This window comes from Carassius carassius, chromosome 21, assembly GCF_963082965.1.
Source record: "Carassius carassius chromosome 21, fCarCar2.1, whole genome shotgun sequence".
Lineage (NCBI taxonomy): Eukaryota > Metazoa > Chordata > Actinopteri > Cypriniformes > Cyprinidae > Carassius > Carassius carassius.
Window position 1 is genome coordinate 22,444,079 of NC_081775.1, and position 19,417 is coordinate 22,463,495.

Here is a 19,417-nt window from a genome sequence, read left to right on the forward strand (position 1 = left end):
TTTCTGTCAGCCGAATGATGAAAACATTCATTCATATCCCGCTAATGTCAAATATGGTTTTGGTGGAGAACCTGCAGGTTTAAAGGTTTGTCCTCTGTCTAACATTAGTCTCTTGTCTTGACCATATGTGAACCTTTTTTATTTTTGTATTATTATTTTTTACTTTAAAGTGCACAGAGATGTAGTAGTAAGATATGTTAACTGCTGCTGAACGCTGTTGGAAGACAGAGAGATGACTTGAATGTCCAGCTGGTATGCTAAAAAAATATATATATATTTTTTTTTTACAAAATCCAGATACCATATTAATCTGGATTTAGAGTTTAAAGTAAACGAATTCCAGCAGGCTAAACACAAAGAATCCGCTGAATGGTATCTGACATTAAAATATTTTTTATAAAAAAATAAAAAATCCGTAACATTTTCATTTAACATTTACACGAGATCATTATTTTTAGGTAGCTATTTGTTCCTCGCTTCCAGTTTTAAACACTAGGGGTCGCCATTAGATCAAAAGTAGTTTTAAACAGCGCAAAGAAATGCAAGTCAATAAAATAGTCCCTTTGGGAGCAGTTTTATTCAAAAACGAAATCAACTAGGCTAAGTCTAAGAATATTCATCACTGTTATCTCATTTCGTCCATGTGCTTAAGTCACCGAATACAGTACAACGTACTGGTATTAGCCACCAAAACGTCAGAAAATTGAGAAAGCTAATAGAAAGAGAACAGGTGTCAACTGTAGTGAACTGGATGATGTCATGACTAAACTCTCAGGAGTGTTGGGAATCATGGGATGCAAGAGGCGCGAATGGAATGAGATCAAGCACCCGATGGATAAAGTAGGATAATGTGCAATGTGGAAAGAATGGAAGGGAATAAACGAAATAGAATAAAGAGCTCTGGACAACAGTGTTTCAGGAGTCAAAATAAGAAATAAATGAGATATTATTTCGCCATTACATGTTTAGTTAGTAAATAATAAGCATCTTTTTATTTTTGCATATTATATTTGCATACATTTGCCTATCTGCATACCCAACTTAAAAGGTTGTTTCGGGCGACTTTTACGCTAAGTACAATATTTAAATAGCTATGCCAAGCTATAGCCATAGAAATATATTCTAATAATAAAGCTATCATGTTGAGATCTCACTAAGCAGTTTTTCACCAGTTCTTTGCGCAATGATCTGGTGAAGGGTGCGCTACGCTTGAAAATCTGGAGGAGGCAACCCACTTTCGTCAAGAGGTAACCTCTCCAACTCTCTCTACCCCTCCTTACACACCCTCTGTGTCTTCCAGCCTCCCATTCACTCACACACGCGCTCAGGTTGTGACAGTGAGTCCATCAGGAAGAGATGCCGGCTGAGCGATTCGTGGCGGTGGCTGTGATTTGCGCTCTGATGGCGCAAAACTGCCGTGGGGAGCTTGTGGCTCATGTGCAGGAGCTGAATCCCGTGCCTGAATCCTCTCTGCTCAAGCCCAAAGTCATGATCGCGATCCTGGCTCGGAATTCGGCGCACAGCCTGCCGTACTACCTGGGCTGCATCGACAGCCTGGACTACCCAAAGGACCGGATTGCGATATGGTGAGCATCTCCAATCCGGACTTTTCTGGAGTGCAGCTGTAGAGGTGTATGGTTTGCATTGCAGCAAGTGTGTTAGTTGGTTGAACGCTGAGAAGGTCTGTAACGTAGTGGAGTTATTGTGAAGTGCGCAGTTTGGTTAATGAAAACCTTCTGGCAGATAGAGGAACACAGACGCGCTGTCTGCGTGCAGCAGACCTGTTAAAGCGGGTTTACTGCACTCTGTCCACGCGTGTGTGCACGGATTTAATTACATGTTGAATGAAGATGAAAGGATTTTGCTGGCTACGCAACATGTCCTGTCGGTTCTCTTTATAATTAGAGTTTTAGGAGAATTTCTGTCAGCATAATTTTCGAGTGGAAATTAGTTCGTTTTGCGCAACCGCCCCTGCCAACTGAGACATAGCCTACTTGTAATATGTGTAATAACAAATGAACTAAAAGTGATAGATAATTGCAATACTTATGTTTTGTGCTGTCCTAAACATAAAAATCAAATGAGCTGCGTACTGTGACTTTCTCAAGCGAAGTCGACTGTATTTATTTGCTCTAAATTGTAAATGTTTTGTTGTTACTGAAATGTTATTTGAAAACGCTGGTGAAACGTATACACTTGATTCAGATATCCCCGCCCCCTTCTTGTATTTCTCAATAAATACAAGAGAGGGGAAGGAGGGGACCAAAGTCTCTTTCGTGCTCACTTTCTATCCGTGTTTTCTTCCCTTCTGCTTTAGGATAAACAAGTGATTTACATTTCTTTCCAAATCAACTGGTTAGAGGCACAAACAACTTTAATTTCATCTCCCTCTGGTCTGCTGCTGCACAGTCTGAGCGGAGCAGCTTTGATTGGGAAACATTCAGTATGTGCTGGGCTGACAGTACACCCCACTCCACTATTATGCCTTATGTTTTACCACTTTTTACATTTATTTCTTTGGCAGGTTTTAACTGGAGAAAGTTTAGAATGATGCACACATTTATGAAGTGAAATTCATTTTCAATCCTTTTGCATGTCATTTGAGCCATATGCTAAACTCTGCTACACAGACTATGTACACATACACAGAGTTATGGCTATGACATTTTGATTAAACATTACAAGTCAGCAACAATGAAAAAAATAAATAAAAAACAAAACATGCATGGATAAATTGTTTACAATAAGATCTATAAAATCAATTTGGAATATAGATAGGGTAATTTCTTTATTTTATTTCAACTTTAGTTGCCTGTGGACATTTGTATGTGTGTACGTGCACAATTATGAAGACCTACAGGAGATTACTGAACAAACGCAGCAGTCAAATGACAGGCTGAAAGTCTCACTGCTTTGCGAAAGAATGTGGGGAATTAGGGGGAAGAAAGGAGAAGCAAGGGCCGGGGAGGGGAACTGTTGAAAATTACACAGGGCACCATGAGTGGCCTAACAATCCACATTCCATCACTATTGAACACGCAAACTGGTCAAACACAATGATATCTCACTGCCCAACATTTTCTTCTTTTATTTGTTAAGTAAGCGTAGTTTACAGTTGAATTTGTGTGTGTTAATTCTACTAGTCTGAAAAATAGTTAAATAGCATAACTGGAACAGAGAATAAGCAAAATTACTGATACACATATCACTATAATCCGAACTATAGTTATGGAGATTTTTTATTCAAGTAAATAATAGCTGTACTTGTAGGTAACTAGGCCTACTGTACTTAAAAAGGTATGCAAGATGCTCCACATGAAATGAAAATTCACAATCGCATTCAGATCTCCTTCCATCCAATCAGCAACTGATGGAGAGAACAAAGTTTTTTTCCATAATCTGCTTCACTCTGTCACTACTTCACAACCTTAAAGGAACTTTGATTACATAAAGAGTTTCTGTGATTGTCTTACTTTAGCAGGAGCTAAGCTACTGTAACACTGAAGAGAATTGTTAACACTAACAAGAGAGACAGAGAGGACAATCTCTTCTGACAGTGTCTTGATTAATGGTTCAGACAGTCTTAAGTAATAAAGAAGGAAGAGTGTGAACCCAGCATCATGTTCCCTAAAGGCACAGTCCTGTAATTAGCTAATGGTGCCAACACAGCTTTTACATAAGTAAGAAATGACTGATCAAGTTACAGTCAAAATGACTGAAAACAGACTCGTTTATAACAGCCGACTGCTCTTGTGTGTCTGTTTACTAGCCTTATCGGTGTGATGTGATTTTCTTGACAACCATGCGAGCAGTTTTCCTTCAGACTCAGGTGTTCGTTCCAGCAGTTTTGATGCTGTTGTTGAGGAATGCTGGGCATTTTGGCAAGTTAAATAAACAAAGTCTGCTGAATAGCTATTACAAAGGGCTTGATAAAAAACAAGAGAGATATGGTGGGTATTGATCTGAAGGTCAGATCTGCAAATGATTATTTGTATTTCATTACAGCTTTGTTTGTGTTTTTATTAGATTTGCATGAGTTTTGCTGTTAATTAGACCCTGGCGCATTGTTTGATGGGGTCTTTAGCCTAACTTGGGCATTTCTGCAGTTCTCCTTCACTATTGTCCTTTTCAGCATATCCAGAATCAGTTTCTGCTCTTTCCGACAACAGTTACCTCAATTCAGTTGTCTATACCATCCACCCAAAACCCAAAATGCCTTAACCCAGCAGGGGTTCAAGTGTAGAGGAACAATAGTTCACAAAAGTCCAGACGGCAGGAAGATTGCAGACTTTAGTCATGGGAGTCTGGAGTCAAGCTGGAATAGTAGTTTATTGGTGTGTGCAGTGTTTTGGGTCAGGGCAGGTCACCAAATAATCTGCACAATACTATTATGTAAAAATGGCATGGTTGTATAGTGGATTTTGCAGCATTTTCATCGCAACACTAAATGCAACACTTGTTTGCAGTTTTGGATTGTCACATGATATTGAATGTTTCTGTTGATTGGCTCAAAATGTTCTGAGGTCTAATGCAGCTGCTAATGAAATATTTGCTATTGCATAAATTTCTCCAGGTATTATGTAGACCTAGATATTTTTGGGTCTTTTCTCACAGTCCACAGAATGTTGTTTTAGGTTGCCCCAAAAGGCACAATTGACAAAAGAGAGATGTGCATGAAGCAAGCAGATTTGCGGGGACATATAGGGAGGTATTTAGAGGTGGCGGAGGTTTATGATGTTGAAGGAGAAATGCAGTTTTATTGCTCTCTCCTGGTTTCATCCTTCTGGCAACTGGGATGACTATCATTCATGTCTGCAGTGCAAGCAATCAATCTATCTGTCTACCTCTAACTGTGTCAATCTTTTTCTCTCACACCCCTATCCCATTTTTCTTGCTCTTGTTCTGTGCATAATAACATATCACATACCTTTTTCACAGTGTTTCACAGATGTGTTTATATTCACAAGGAAGATGAAGGGAGAGTTTATGGGTTCATGTGAATGTTTGATAAACTCTGTCAGTGGGGTCAGGTGGGATTGTGGGAACCTCTCCTGCTTTCCAGACCGACTAGTCTATATGCACTCTTGAGAAAAGCATTCGTTTTTACAGATATGTGTTTACAACTAATTTAACCGCTTTTGTTGCTTTTGGTTCTCTTAGCTCCTAGTTTGCAGCTGTATCAAATGAAATGTATTTGTACCTTTAATGTGTATGTAATTATGTACTTAATTATGCAACAAAAGATTGACTCGTTCTCGAGTAAAGAACCGTCAGACGCGTACGATTCGAGAACCGAGGAGCTGATGATACTGCGCATGTGATTCAGCGTGAAGCAAACTGACACACAGAGTTTTTGAACCGAACTGATTCTTTAGATGATTGATTCTGAACTGATTCTGTGCTAGTGTTATGAACGCAGGTAAACCAAAGGCTTGAATCAAGGGCAATCATCGCAAATGATGCCATTACGTTGAGCGCAAAAAGAACCGGTGAACCATTTTCTTCAACCGGTTTATTGAATCTAAATGTCTGGAAGAATTGGTTCGCGGAAAAGAACCGAGCTTCCCATCACTACTGGTGATCCAAAAACCGATGCAACCGGTTCTTGACTCGAGAACGAGTCAATCTTTTGTTCATTATCTGGCTCGGCTCGGTGTTCATCTTCAGTTCTCTCTTCACAGCAGGTCAGTCAGTGTACTGTTTGAGTAAATGAATTACTCCGGGATATTGGTTTGTTTTAACTCAGAGGGAGTGTCAGCCACATTAAAAAAGTTAACAGCTTAAGTCATTTGTGGATTAATGCGTATTGGAGACGAGAACCGTTTCAAACGATTCAATTTCGATTTGGTGAACTGGTTCAAGAAGATCCGGTTACATCGAGTGATTCGTTCGCGAACCGGATATCATTGAATTGTTGTGTTTTGAACTCGCTCACAACAGACATGGAAGAGAAGACAATGCTATTCCATAAATGCGATAAAGTCGCAGTTTTTGCTATTTTGTACCTAAATGTTTTTCGATGCTTCAAAAAATTCTAACTGACCTTCTGATGTCACATGGACTACTTTGAAGATGTTTTTATTACCTTTCTGGACATGGACAGTAGACCGTGCACACAGTTTCAATGGAGGGACTGAGAGCTCTCGGACTAAATCTAAAACATCTTAAACTGTGTTCCGAAGATAAACGGAGGTCTCACTGGTTTGGAACGACATGAGGGTGAGTTATTAATGGCATAATTTTCATTTTTCGGTGAACTAACCCTTTAATCTGCCTTTTCTCCTACACATCTGTTCTTTTTTACTGATTTATCTAATTCAAGGTTATTTCATGTAATCTCTGTGTTTTACTCAAACATGATTGATTCCTTTATTAGGGGATAGTCCTCTTTATCTCTCATGGCTGTACTGTGCAGGTGGAGAAAGTTTAAGATGTGTGTGTTTGGAGGTGAGTAGCATGTGGTGTCCAGATGCTGTCAATAAGGACATATGGAGGAGAAACAGAGAGACAAAAAGAGAGAGTGAGCCTCGGGCAGTCAGATAATGAGCTGGAGACTTACAATAAACTTCAAACGGGCGGTGAAAGAAAATAAAGTTTTTATAAGCAAAGTCCTGCTTCCTCCAAGCACAGCAGGAGCACACACATATAAAACCTAGAGCTAAATGTCCTGCCACAAACACACACACACATCCCTAACACTATTAATCAGCTTTTATCATGAGGTCCACTTACAGAATATTACAAGTGAAATCTAACACACCTGTATTTATCCTAATTTAATAAAATACACATGTACAAATTCATTGTTCATTCTGATTTTAATAGATTTTTCACAGATGTTTTCGAAAAATTATTGCAGCTCGAAGGCTTGTTTTCCTATAAAGCAACTGTGGCACATTTGCATTAGCTGAAGTCATCAGATAAGCAGTGTGTGTGGAAGCAGTGATCTTTTTGACCCAGAATTAACTGTCATTACTTGTGTGTCAGGTGTTTCGATACAATGATAAAATCCGATTGGACTGATGATTTGTTTCCAAAACATACAAAATTCACATGAATCAAAATACAGGTTGGGAGAAGCATCTAAATAATACTCAGAAAGTGTGTGTAACATCAGTGTCAGCAGTGTGTTTTTTCCCTTGGGTGAGGAAATTTAGGGTTCGATAGGTGTGAGTGAACGGTGAGGAGAATGTGTCTGTCTGGATATATGACTGACTGAACCTTCAGAAACCAGAAGTTGGAGTCATTCATATGCTGGCAGGCTTGAATTCCTCTGGCTGTTTACTTGTCCGGTCATGAATATGAGTGTTTGAGACACAGCCTCAAAAAATTAATACAGGCAGAAATACACTCACATCAGCACAGATGTGCTTATATTTGGGTGAATCAAAAAGCATGTTGGGATATTTTATTATTATTATTATTATTAAAGAAAAAAATATGTACAAAAAATTAAAGTCTTTCAAAACTATTAATTTTTTTAATATATTATTGCAATTATTTTTATGAGATTGTTTATTTTATGTATTCTTTAAATAGTAAGGGATTTATAAATCATTGTAGTATTTATTGTTTAAGCAATTTTAATAAAATAAATAGTTTAAACAAATAAATATTAATCACTATTAATGAAAATTAATGAGAATCATAATTACAAAATATTTCCACAGGTTGATATGTTTCTTTAGGGTTTTAATGAAAAGCCTGTAACATACTTTGGTTAAAATTTCTCAATGGTAGTGTAAAACAACACCCTTTTTACCCTGTCAAAAACTGCTCTTTTCAGAGCAAGCCGTTTTGTAGCATTTTCCTTTAAATGTTAATGAGCTCTGCTTGCCCCGCCCCTCTCTACCGAGCTGCTCTCTGAGAGACTGTTTACTTTAGCCATATTCATGTGAAACTAGCTAATTAACACATTATTAGGAAAGGCTATGAAACTTTTATTTGTCAAAATCCATCAGACATCATATTGTTTGTATTTGGATGCTTAAACAAACAAAAAAAAACTGAAAAATAACTTGTATATTATAGCTACTCGCGAGGCAGATTTGGATGTAAATGTGAGGGCACATAATACAGCCTGTGGAGCGCACGAGTACCAAATGGCTTAAAATACTTAAAAGGTGTTCAAATTATAAATTTTTGTGACAATGCAACAATTACCTGATTAGTCAAGTGACAGTTCTGTCAGCTGTTCCGATCGAAATGCGAGTGAGTCTTGTATCGCAGCGTGCAGCAGGTCGCTGTAGTGCAGACGAGATGCGCGGATGAGAAGCGCGCGAGAGAGTTCATGGATTCGAATGGATGGTTCGAATGACTGATTTAATCTAATCGTTTGTGTTGATTTATTTTATTATTCAAATCTATGTTGAATAAATGCAGGACTTTCCCTCATTATAAACTTGAAAGCTGCGAGAATTATTAAAACCATGCGATATAGCTACACCCACAGAAATTTAGGACCGGATTAATATTATACAGAGATTTGAAAAATAGAACAACTTTTTCAAAACGTTTTTAATACTGGAAATTTTTGTTTTAAAATCGCATGGCATTTCCATGTTATTCATGACCTTACAGACTAAATCCAACTGGTGCACGCTCTTAATATCACTTAAACTGGTCCAGCAATGTGATTGCGCGAGTGCTCCGTTACCTCTTCCTCCTGTAATCACATGCCGGATCCGTTACCCCGCTTTGTTCCGGGACCTCGCAATTTACAAATTAAGCACTGAACAAATGTAATTCACGCACGTCTTCAGTGGCTCAGATCTCGGAAGTAAATTACGACTGCTAGGTTCATTATTACATCCAACAACAAAACACCTCGATCGCTTTGGAGACATTCTTGTGGGCGGGTCTGGTAATATGCCAGTCCAAGCTGTGCTGAAACACCACTGTCACACTGTCAATCAAACTGTTGTTGGGGGTGGGGGGGGGGGGGGCTGTCTGTGTGATCAGACAGGCATCTGAGATCGCCTCGATTTGAGAAAGGGGAAATGATTTAATGAGATCAAAAAAACTAAACCACAACAACAACAAAAAAAACTGGGTGAATCAAATCATAAATCTAAATTCTCACCAGGGATACTTGCACACTTCACTATGTGTATATGTGCATTTTCTTTGTCATGGAGCAGCATAACCCAAATGCATTGTATGGGTCTCTTCCCAGGAGGGTCGGAGAAGAACAAGTGAAATCATTTGCCATTAGAGAGTCATTTAAAGAGATACAATGAGTCTGTGTATTCCAGATGTTTATATCAGTGTGACAGAGCCACAACATGTTTATTTAATTCATATAAATGCAGAAATAGAATGAACAGAGAACTGAACATAAGTATGAGAATTGCATGCAAAGAAAAATCTGACACATGTGTATTTATCCTAATATAATAAAATACACATGTATGCACTCTTTTGTTTCATTGTTCATTCTGATTTTAATGGATTTTTCACAGATGTTTTGGAAAATTTATTGCAGCTCGAAGGCCTGTTTTCCCATAAAGCAACTGTGGCACACTTGCGTTAGCTGAAGTCATCAGATAAGCAGTGTGTGTGAAAGCAGTGATCTTTTTGACACAGAATTACCTGTCATTACCTGTGTGTCAGGTGTTTCGAACCAGTGATAAAAACCAGACTGCTTATCAAGCTTAATGCTGTCTGTTCCCTTTGCTGTTATACACTCATAAAATCTTGGACACCCATAAAACATAAAACACATATACATTACCTTGGCCTGTATTGTCGGCACTCTTTGTTGGAATATGTTGTTATGAGCGAGACATGGCTAAGTATTTGTCTGTGTTTGTGTGATTGACAAAATAGCAGTCATGGTGTTGCATAGCTGGTCTATAACTTATTATTTATAGACGAAGAGTGTATAGTAATATGAGCTTACTTAGATGCACACACTGCATACACTGTTATCTGTTGTCTGACGATGTTTGTTTGTGGGAGTTATATGTGTATTTTTGGGTTTACACTATTATTCACTACAGATGTTCAAGGCAGACATAGCCGTAGATTTGGAAGGCAGGAGTGGGAACAGGATGGATGTGTCCCTCAAAAAAATAAATAGAGTAAATAAAAAATAATACATTTACATAATTTTACATGACAAGTAAAATAACACAAATAGACTCAGAGAATATATTTAAAATTCATGTTTTATGCATAAATCTCAGTAAATTTAGTAATGTCAATGCTTTAAATAAATAAATGAGAATTATATAAAAATATTATAGTTTTTTTCTTGCTAAAAACTTCCAAGGTTTCTTAAACAAATGTCAGTTTACTTGAAGTACCTACAGTAAAATGGCACAAAATAGACTTTTCCCCAGAGAATAAATTGTAACCAGACTTATATTTTGTCTTGTTTAAAAGTATTAGCCTCAGTGAAATGAGTGAAGGTTATGCTTTAAAACAAGTAAACGATGTCATTTATCTTCTTAGCTAAATGTAGGTCTGTATTGCTTAAAGGATGTATAATTAGTACTTGAAAATAAGAAAAAAAGGCTGCTTATGAATAGGCTTTTTGTAATTTATTATTATTATTAGGACTCATTTAACTGTTTTTGCACTTGTCTACACATTAGGTGAAATGAATCCAGTTTAATTTCCTCCATTGCCTCAAGTTTAATCCTGATGTGGCTGCAGAACATCCCGCAGTGCTCTATTAATATGGATACACACACCAGTTGAATTTTTTTTCTGGTAAAGGTGGGGTGAGGAAATGTGAATGTGTGTGTGAATGTGACGACTGAGGTGATGTCAATATTTGTTGTTTTTTTCCCCACTGGTTTCACTGCAGAGTCCCTGTGCAGTGGAGGTTTCCACTGGCACAACCAAACTGCCCTGACTAACTGAGGACACTGAGTGTGTTTGTGTGCTTGTGTCAGTGTTTACATGTGTTCTCCACAAGCCACAGAGTAGTAATGCTGGGAAAACTCACTGTTATGTCACACCGTATATGTTCGTCGCTGTTCAAAATATAAATGAGTTGCGGTTTTGCAAAAATTTTGTTGCAAGTCATTGTTTGATGAAGTCTGAAGTTTATGAATTTTTTACTTGCTAGTAACATATTGAACTATGCTAAGCTAGGCCCTTGAAATGCTTATATAAAACTTAGACAATACGTCTTTTACCTCTGAATTTTATCAGCCCTGAAAATACAAACAATGTAAATTCTCCTTTATCGTTTCTTGAAGGGCTGCAACGGACCATAATGTGGACAACACCACATCCATGCTGAGAGAATGGCTGAAGAACAGTCAGAGCAGATACCATTATGTGGAGTGGAGACCCATGGAGGAGCCACGGTTGGTTGAAAACATCTTGTTCCAGAACAGGCGGGTTCAAAGTCAATTAGCACTAATGGTTGTTTATGTCAGGAATTTTCAGCAGACTGCTATTGTCTTTCCCATCTAAATGTAATGATTTCTAGAACAGGGATTAAAAAAATCATTTCAATTCTGTCATTATTTTGTCACCATCCTGTTCCAAACCTATGGATCTTTTTTTCTATATAAGGTCATACGCAGATGAGTGGGGGCCGAAACACTGGGCTCCATCTCGTTTCAGTCATGTAATGAAACTCAGACAGGCGGCACTGAAGGCTGCACGAGAGCGCTGGGCTGATTATATACTGGTGAGGTCACGCTGCCTTGCTCGTCATAATATAAGTACTATTACTCCAGCTATATTCATCATATGAAACTTATGTTAATGTTAAATAGTTCTCCAACTACATATCTCTCTTTTTCTCTAAGTTTGTCGACAGTGATAACCTCCTGACCAACCCACGGGTGCTGGATCTCATGATGGCAGAGAATTTCACACTGGTGGCACCCATGTTGGATTCCCGATCCCTTTACTCAAACTTCTGGTGTGGCATCACACCTCAGGTAAACCTTGTTCACCTCAGGCTCGAAGAGTAATACAAATACAATTCTATCATCATTTACTCACCCTCGTGGTTTTCCAATCCTGTATGACTTTCTTTCACCCGCGAAACTTAACAGAAAATGTCTGTTTTTGACCACACAGTGAAACAAAGTGTTCATTACACATGTTTTTGGTTACCAACATTGATCAAAATATCCTCATTTGTGATTTTCCAGAAGAAAGCATTTCATAAAGTGTTTGGAATGACATTAGGGTGAGTAAATGATCATTGCATTTTCATTTCACCCAAAGATGAAAATTCTGTCATTAATTACTCATCCTCATGTTGTTCCAGACCGTAAGACCTTTGTTAATCTTCAGAACACAAATGAAGTTACTTTTCATGCAAATCCAAGAGCTTTCTGGCCCTTCATAGACAGCAATATAACGAAAATGTTATGAAAGTATTTTTTGTGCACAAAGAAAACTCAAATAATGACTTTATTCAACAATTCTTCTCCCCTTTCTTGGTAAGGCAAGATTTCTTGCTTTTGTTAAAAATTCATTCATTTCAAACGGAATTGTACTTTCAACATTCACAATTAAAATGTTATTTTAAACAATGCTTCAATAGCCTGATATCTCTGTTATTTTCTCAGGGTTATTACAAGCGCACCCCAGACTACCAGCCTATCCGTGAGTGGAAGCGTTTGGGCTGTTTCACGGTTCCCATGGTGCACTCCACCTTCCTGCTGGATCTGAGACGTAGCGCCACACTCGACATGGCTTTCCACCCACCTCACCCCGACTACAGCTGGGCGTTTGATGACATCATGGTCTTTGCATTCTCCGCACGGCAAGCTGGTGAGAGATCTCCATTGGATTGCTTTAACAATGGTCCATTACAGAGCAGCACATGATAGGAACATGAAACAAGGCAAAATATCAAAATAAAAGTGCAGAATATAAAATATTAAATACAGAATATTAAATATCAAATAATAATGTCAAATGTTATAATGTTAAAGTGAATGTGTTATATGTAGAAATTAACATTAAGCTAATACATGCTGGTATTACAGTATTTTATATTGTTAAGTTATGCTACGCATTAACTTATGTTAATACTGTAAGTATTGCCATTTTATTATTTAAGTGCATGAGTTGTTTTGGAAATCTTTTCAAAGCAAACAGATGAAGGCAGTTAAGAGTACCGTTCTTCTGTTTTTGGGACCCAGAACAGACACGGTTTAGAAACTAACACATAAATCACTGCACCTCCAGCTGTCCAGCTCCAGTATATGTTGCTGTCGAAGGTTTGTGTTAATATAACACCTTTAATGTCAGATAATTTTGTGGCTATTATAACCAGCTCCAGCTGGGAAGTTTTATGGCCTCTTTGGGTATTTGTGGATGTTCCATTAAGTAAATAATGTGTGTGTGAGAGAGAGAGAGAGAGAGTGTACAATGGATTTACAGTAAATCAAATACACACACAGCTAACACAAAGCCGTCAAACCATGACGCAAACACACCAATGAATAAAGTCATGACAACACCAAACCACACAAACACATTAATTATGTAACACTGGTGGGCTGACTACATAGGGTACATAGAATTATGTGAGATATTCATAATGTGTCTGTATTATGCTGTTGTTTTTCCTGTAGGTGTACAGATGTATGTATGTAACAGAGAACATTACGGTTTTCTGCCTGTACCGCTGAAGGCCCAGCAGAGTGTAGAAGATGAGGAGGAGAGTTTCACACACACCATCACTGAGGCCATGAGTGAGTATCACCACTCACAAACACATTATATACACATTAAAGCATAGATGTGTAATGCATTCACTAGCTACAGTACAAAAGTTTGGGGCTAATTCTATTTTTCAATGCTTTTGAAAGAAGGCCTTTATACTCTGCAAAACTGCATTTATTTGATCATAAATACAGTAAAAACAGTAATAATGTGCATATGTTCATCAAGACATTTTCTTCCTGGGACCATTGCCTGGTCCCCACAATGTAGGCAAACAAACACACACCCATAAGAAGCACACCCATGGCCACTGTCCCTAATAAACCACCCTTTTTCCAGCACTTTAACTCTTTTACACTTTCTATTTTCAACCCTTTTTATTTACAGGAATTATTAAGATTTTGTTATATTCCAGTGTGTAATGGTCAGATGTCCATTTTATTCAATTAAAATGCCTTTTCTTGCAGTTGATCATAACATAAAACCCTCTGAGTTTCTCTTCACTCCACCCAAATCCCAGGACAAGATGGGCTTTGACGAGGTGAGAGAGCAGAATCTCTGGAATGTCTTGCTTGACTGGACACTCATAATAGATATTCTGCAGAGAAATCTCAGCTGATTTAAGCTTCTTTGAAGTGACATTTTCTTATTTTTCCCTGCTTCAGTCCTCAGACTCTCTTGCTCTCTTTTCTGCTCAGATCTTTCTGATTAATCTGAAGCGGAGGTTGGACCGGAGGGAACGGATGTTGAACACAATGGCGGTGCTGGGACTTGAGGCCACGCTGATTGATGCTGTAGATGGCAAGTAGGTCATCAAGGGGACATTCTGTTGAATCATATTTGTGATGTTTGGGTAACTATTGATTTGACCTTTTTCATTCCCTGTCAGGGCTCTGAATACATCTCACCTTCAAGCTCTAGGTATAGAAATGATGCCGGGATATAAAGATCCATACTCTAATAGGGTGTTGACGCGCGGAGAGATCGGCTGTTTCCTCAGCCACCACTTCACCTGGAAGCAGGTACAGACATACTCGCATGTAAAAACTCACTATAAATAGAATATGGAATAGAGCCCAAGGTTTTTCCTTTTTCAATATATAATTAATGAAAGGAAATATCTTTCAGAAAATGCTGATTGTCAACCAACAGAGGTCAAGATAAATATTATATGAAAGACTTAATTTTGGAAGTTTTGGAAAAAAATTGGGACGTGTCTTAATACAATTTAAAACTCTCCTTTTTTTAACGCAATTTCAAATAAATATTTTAAATATATATAAAATAAACATAAGTAAATGTGATGTATAAAACATTAAATAGGAAACTTATACAATACTTGCATTAAATCAAAGAAAAATACTTTCTTTTTCTAATAATAAGTTGTAAGAGTTGAATGATTGAGATTGTCAAATGAGGTCTATACTAGTATTTGTCTAAAAACTTTTAGATTTCTTTTTGTTTATTTGATGTTTTTTCTTTATATTAAATTATATTTCTTCAACACATCTAATAATTATCACAGCACAATCATTGAATTTGTGTCTCTAATGTTTAAAGCAAAGTAAGTGGACCATATTGGCAGAAAGTTCTGTATATATGTATACACACAGTCTTTATTTATAGATTTTCACTGTTAATTAATGTTTTATTTAAGCTAAACATAGTATAATGTCCAGTTAATCAGATGAGCAACATTGAAGTACATTTTTCCATTTTCTGAAACAAGATTTTTCAACAGACAAATTGTTTTCCGTTTACTTTGTGTGTGTGTGTGTGTGTGTGTGTGTGTGTGTGTGTGTGAAAGGTGTTGGAGAGGGGACTGCAGCATGTGCTGGTGTTAGAGGATGACGTGAGGTTTGAGCCTCAGTTTAAAAGGAGGTTACAGACCATCATGGAAGATGTTGACAAAGCACAGCTAAACTGGGACCTCATGTAAGAACAGCACCAGCTGAAAACAAACACATGAGACATTTTCATCATTCACAAAAGCATACTGATTCTCTTTCTACATATCTCTCTTGCTGCTTCGCTCTCCATAGATATGTGGGCCGTAAACGGATGCAAGTAGCTCAGCCGGAGGTGTCCGTAGAGGGTGTTAATAATCTGGTGGAGGCTGATTACTCATATTGGACTCTAGGTTATGCCCTTTCACAGCAGGGGGCCAAGAAACTCCTCGCTGCTCAGCCGTTCGGCAAGATGCTCCCTGTGGATGAGTTTCTGCCAGTCATGTTCAACAAACACCCAAAGTAAGTGTGATGCATGGATGAGTGTGTGGATAGATAGATTGATGGACCGATAGATCAATCAATAGATGCAAGGATAGACTGATGGATATATAGATAAATGGATGGATCAATCGATTAATAGATTGATGGATAGATTTTGCAGAAGCTTTTACATGGCAGGTACACACTGAAGCTGTACTGCTGAGTGGGACAGGAACAGTGCTAGATTGTTCAGAGTGTGGGGGTTGGGTATGGTGTCCCTACTGGGTCACACAATGCCTGCCTTTCTACCCAGTTTGCTCTATTTGGAGGCCTGCTCAGCACTAGCTGTGACCCCAGCATGTGGTGCCTTTACTGGCCCTTCTTTCTCTCGCCTAACACCCTCAGTACCCTGCGGTCCTTCTCCTCTGTTGTCTTGCTTTCTCTGGGTCTCTCTCCCTACTTTGTGGAATTTTGGGAAGGGCCAGTTCTTCCTGTTCTCTGCATTCAAGGGACAAAATTCCCATTGATGGTTCTCTGAGTTTTGGGGGAAGGGCCATTGGTATAAGACAGATGGATTACTGTATAAATATATCTCCACTCTCTGTGTGTTTGTGTTGTGTGTGTGTGAGAAAAAAGTGAAAGAGTCATTGTGTGGCCCAAGTGTGTGAATTTAGTGTTGTATTACTGTAAAGTGAAGTAAATAATGCAATGTTTTCATGTTGTTCAGATAGCTTTACCCATTATAGAATAATTAAATTGTACTAAATATACATTCATGTAAAACATTAGTTTGCAAACATTAAGATGAAAAATGTTTAGGGTCAAGTGTGATTTTTTTTTATTTGTATTTTTTTGTTAAAAAAAATTATACTTTTTATTCAGCAGCAATGTTTTAAAGTAATGACTGTTAATTCCATTGCCACCACAGTAAGAAATTATATTTGAAAATGAATATATGTTACATCAACTGTGTAATTTTTCTCATGCCCTTGCTTTTCTTCTCCCCTCCCCTCATGTCTCTCTCTCAGTACGGCATACATGTCTCACTTTGATCCCAGAGATCTGCGTGCTTTCTCTGTTGAGCCTCTGCTGTTGTACCCAACACACTATACAGGTGAGCCGGGTTACTTCAGCGACACAGAGACCTCCACTATTTGGGATGACGAAGCCATCAACACAGACTGGGACAGACAGTATGCTAAAAAAACTGCTCAGCAGGAACAAATTCGTTCTGTTGCTCAGAACAGCGTCACTGGGGACACACCACCACCTGCGTCCCGAGCCACACGAGACGAACTCTGAGTCCTCAAAGTGTTCTCAAACTTCACAACTGAATGACAAAACACACTGATTCATAGACAACTCAATCCTCAATGTCCAGCAGTCCCCTCCTCCTTGGCGACACTTCGGCCAATAGCATGACAGCTGGCTGGGATGCTCGAACACCATTGGCTGGCTGGTTGATTTTGCGCAAAGACACACAAGCTCCTTTTATTTTCACTTATTTATTTCATCATGCCTTCCAGGGACCAAACTGTCCTCGGCGGACACTTCAAAGTGCGGAAGGACTGGACGGAGGAACATAGACAAATGGAAGTTAGATTTGGGTTTGCTAGTGGAACAAGATAGATTAATCTTTGTTTTAATGTTTTCTTTTAGAATTTTTTTTTTTTTGTAATATAAAAACAGATACAGTTTATGCGCAGAGTACAGAATAAAAAAAATCCTGATGCCTGTCTACATTTCTACTGTATATTGTCAGGAAGGAAATTATGTTTTAAGTTGATATAGCATCACAGATTCACTTTTAAAATGTAATTCATGTGTCTAATATATACTAGAGCCATAAATTAAGAGCAGTGTTTTATCTAAAACACATTACATTTTCTTAAAAGGAGAACATGTGACTTTTGACATCATTCACTGGTCATTAAGTATGTGATTTATTTCTTTTTTCTTTTTTTATGAATAAGAGCAACTGTACAAACAACTGTACAAGTACAACGGTTCAAAGTGTGTGTGAGACAAAAGATGTTTTTGTCTTATTGTGAACATCATATTGTCAGTAATTCCTTCCAGAATATTCCAGAAGGCTCATGTGTCTTAAAAAGTGTATGATTCTACTGGGCATCATGTCAACTATCATAATTTGAAATGGCTGGATGCAAACGCCCTCATTTTTCCAAACTAACTTGGATTTTTCCACTCAGCAGGCTGGCTCCTGTTCTCTGACTGTTGATTTCATTACCATCTTTGATATCTGAAGATGTCATGGTGCTGGTGGTGGGCTGATTCAATAAAAGTGACTGATCAATAATCTAATGAGTCTAATGATATCTGTTCCCAGATAACACAATTCATAGCTTCACATTCATTTTGGTATAATTGGCAACCCTTATGTGCTTGGGTAGTTAAGTGTCTTCTTAAATAACATATTACCAATAGCCTCTGTTTCTGTCCTAAATACTCACTAGATGTGTTAGAAAACTCCATTCAGTGCAGAAGGGATGTGTAAGCTACTGCATTTGGCAACCAAAAACATGGCACACCAAACAATCTAAAAACACTGACCATAAATAAGCTTGCTGTTTCAGAATGTGCTTCCAATTTAATGTTCATGACCAGTGAGTAAACAAGAGATGTTTACACAGAGTGGCCTGTGCTAAAATCTCTTAGGTCTTTGCCATGTTGGTGTTGGTAGATTAAACCATTAGTTTAATTTACTGAGGAATTTAGTGATATTGATGTGGCAGAACAAATATAGCAGCATTTCCTCCAATCAGTAATGGTTTAACTTATGGTTAAAAAAGTTTCATTAATTTTACTAGCAAGAGTTTGAGAGATTGACTATGTATTTCTTAAGCTCATATGAGACATGTAAGCTATGTTCAGTCATATTATAGCACAAATATTAAAGTACAGTAGATGTATTAGTATATTATTTCGATGGTGCACATTATGGTGAAAATTCTAATGAAAAAAAGAGTTGTTCATCCGTGCTGTAATATTAGGAGACACTACCATCTGCTGGAGCATGGTGGTGTTGCATTTGTCTGTGAAATAAAGTTCAAAGGTATGATGGGTAATGAAGACCCAAAACATTACTCTCATCTCCGGCCTTACTGGAATGTGGAATGTTTTCTGACCTCTAGACACTTTTAAGCCATCATTCAGGTGGGATAACAACGCATTTTTCAACGTATAAGACATACACAATTCATAACATGCTGGTTCATGCTCTCTTATACAGTGAAATACTTATATATACAGGATGGATTGTCTCTCTTTATTGTTCTAACTTTATGGAAATAGCTGTTTAATATGTATAAATGATGTCCTGAAAAACATATTATTTAGGTTTTATATCTTAGGTTATGTTTTTCCAACATAACTCATACATACAGTACCCCGCCCAGATTCACAAATAATTTTCCATTACACACCCAGTGGCTTAATTCTCTGAGATGAATGTTTTTACTATGAGGGGAATGAAGGAAATACTTTGTGTGTGTGTGTATTTGTTATCACTATTTGCCATCAAAGACACATGATTCAGA

The 19,417-nt window shown here is 37.8% G+C and overlaps 1 protein-coding gene across 1 annotated transcript; it reads left to right on the forward strand.

Moving 5' to 3' along the window:
• Positions 1–1,273: 1,273 nt before the first annotated feature.
• Positions 1,274–18,178, forward strand: LOC132097871 (procollagen galactosyltransferase 2-like). Its single transcript, XM_059503845.1, has 12 exons — positions 1,274–1,586; positions 11,211–11,321; positions 11,533–11,650; positions 11,772–11,906; positions 12,546–12,750; positions 13,560–13,679; positions 14,118–14,191; positions 14,349–14,455; positions 14,540–14,672; positions 15,458–15,585; positions 15,693–15,899; positions 16,889–18,178. The coding sequence occupies exons 1-12, from the start codon at positions 1,357–1,359 to the stop codon at positions 17,160–17,162; spliced, it is 1,842 nt and encodes a 613-aa protein (XP_059359828.1). The 5' UTR covers positions 1,274–1,356; the 3' UTR covers positions 17,163–18,178.
• Positions 18,179–19,417: the final 1,239 nt, after the last annotated feature.

Excerpts from the sequence above, each read along its gene's own strand:
- LOC132097871 (XM_059503845.1), top strand. The coding sequence starts at position 1,357 with ATGCCGGCTGAGCGATTCGTGGCGGTGGCTGTGATTTGCGCTCTGATG. Across the intron at positions 12,751-13,559 it reads ATTCTCCGCACGGCAAGCTG|GTGTACAGATGTATGTATGT; the intron begins GTGAGAGATCTC and ends TTTTTCCTGTAG. Across the intron at positions 15,900-16,888 it reads ATGTTCAACAAACACCCAAA|TACGGCATACATGTCTCACT; the intron begins GTAAGTGTGATG and ends TCTCTCTCTCAG.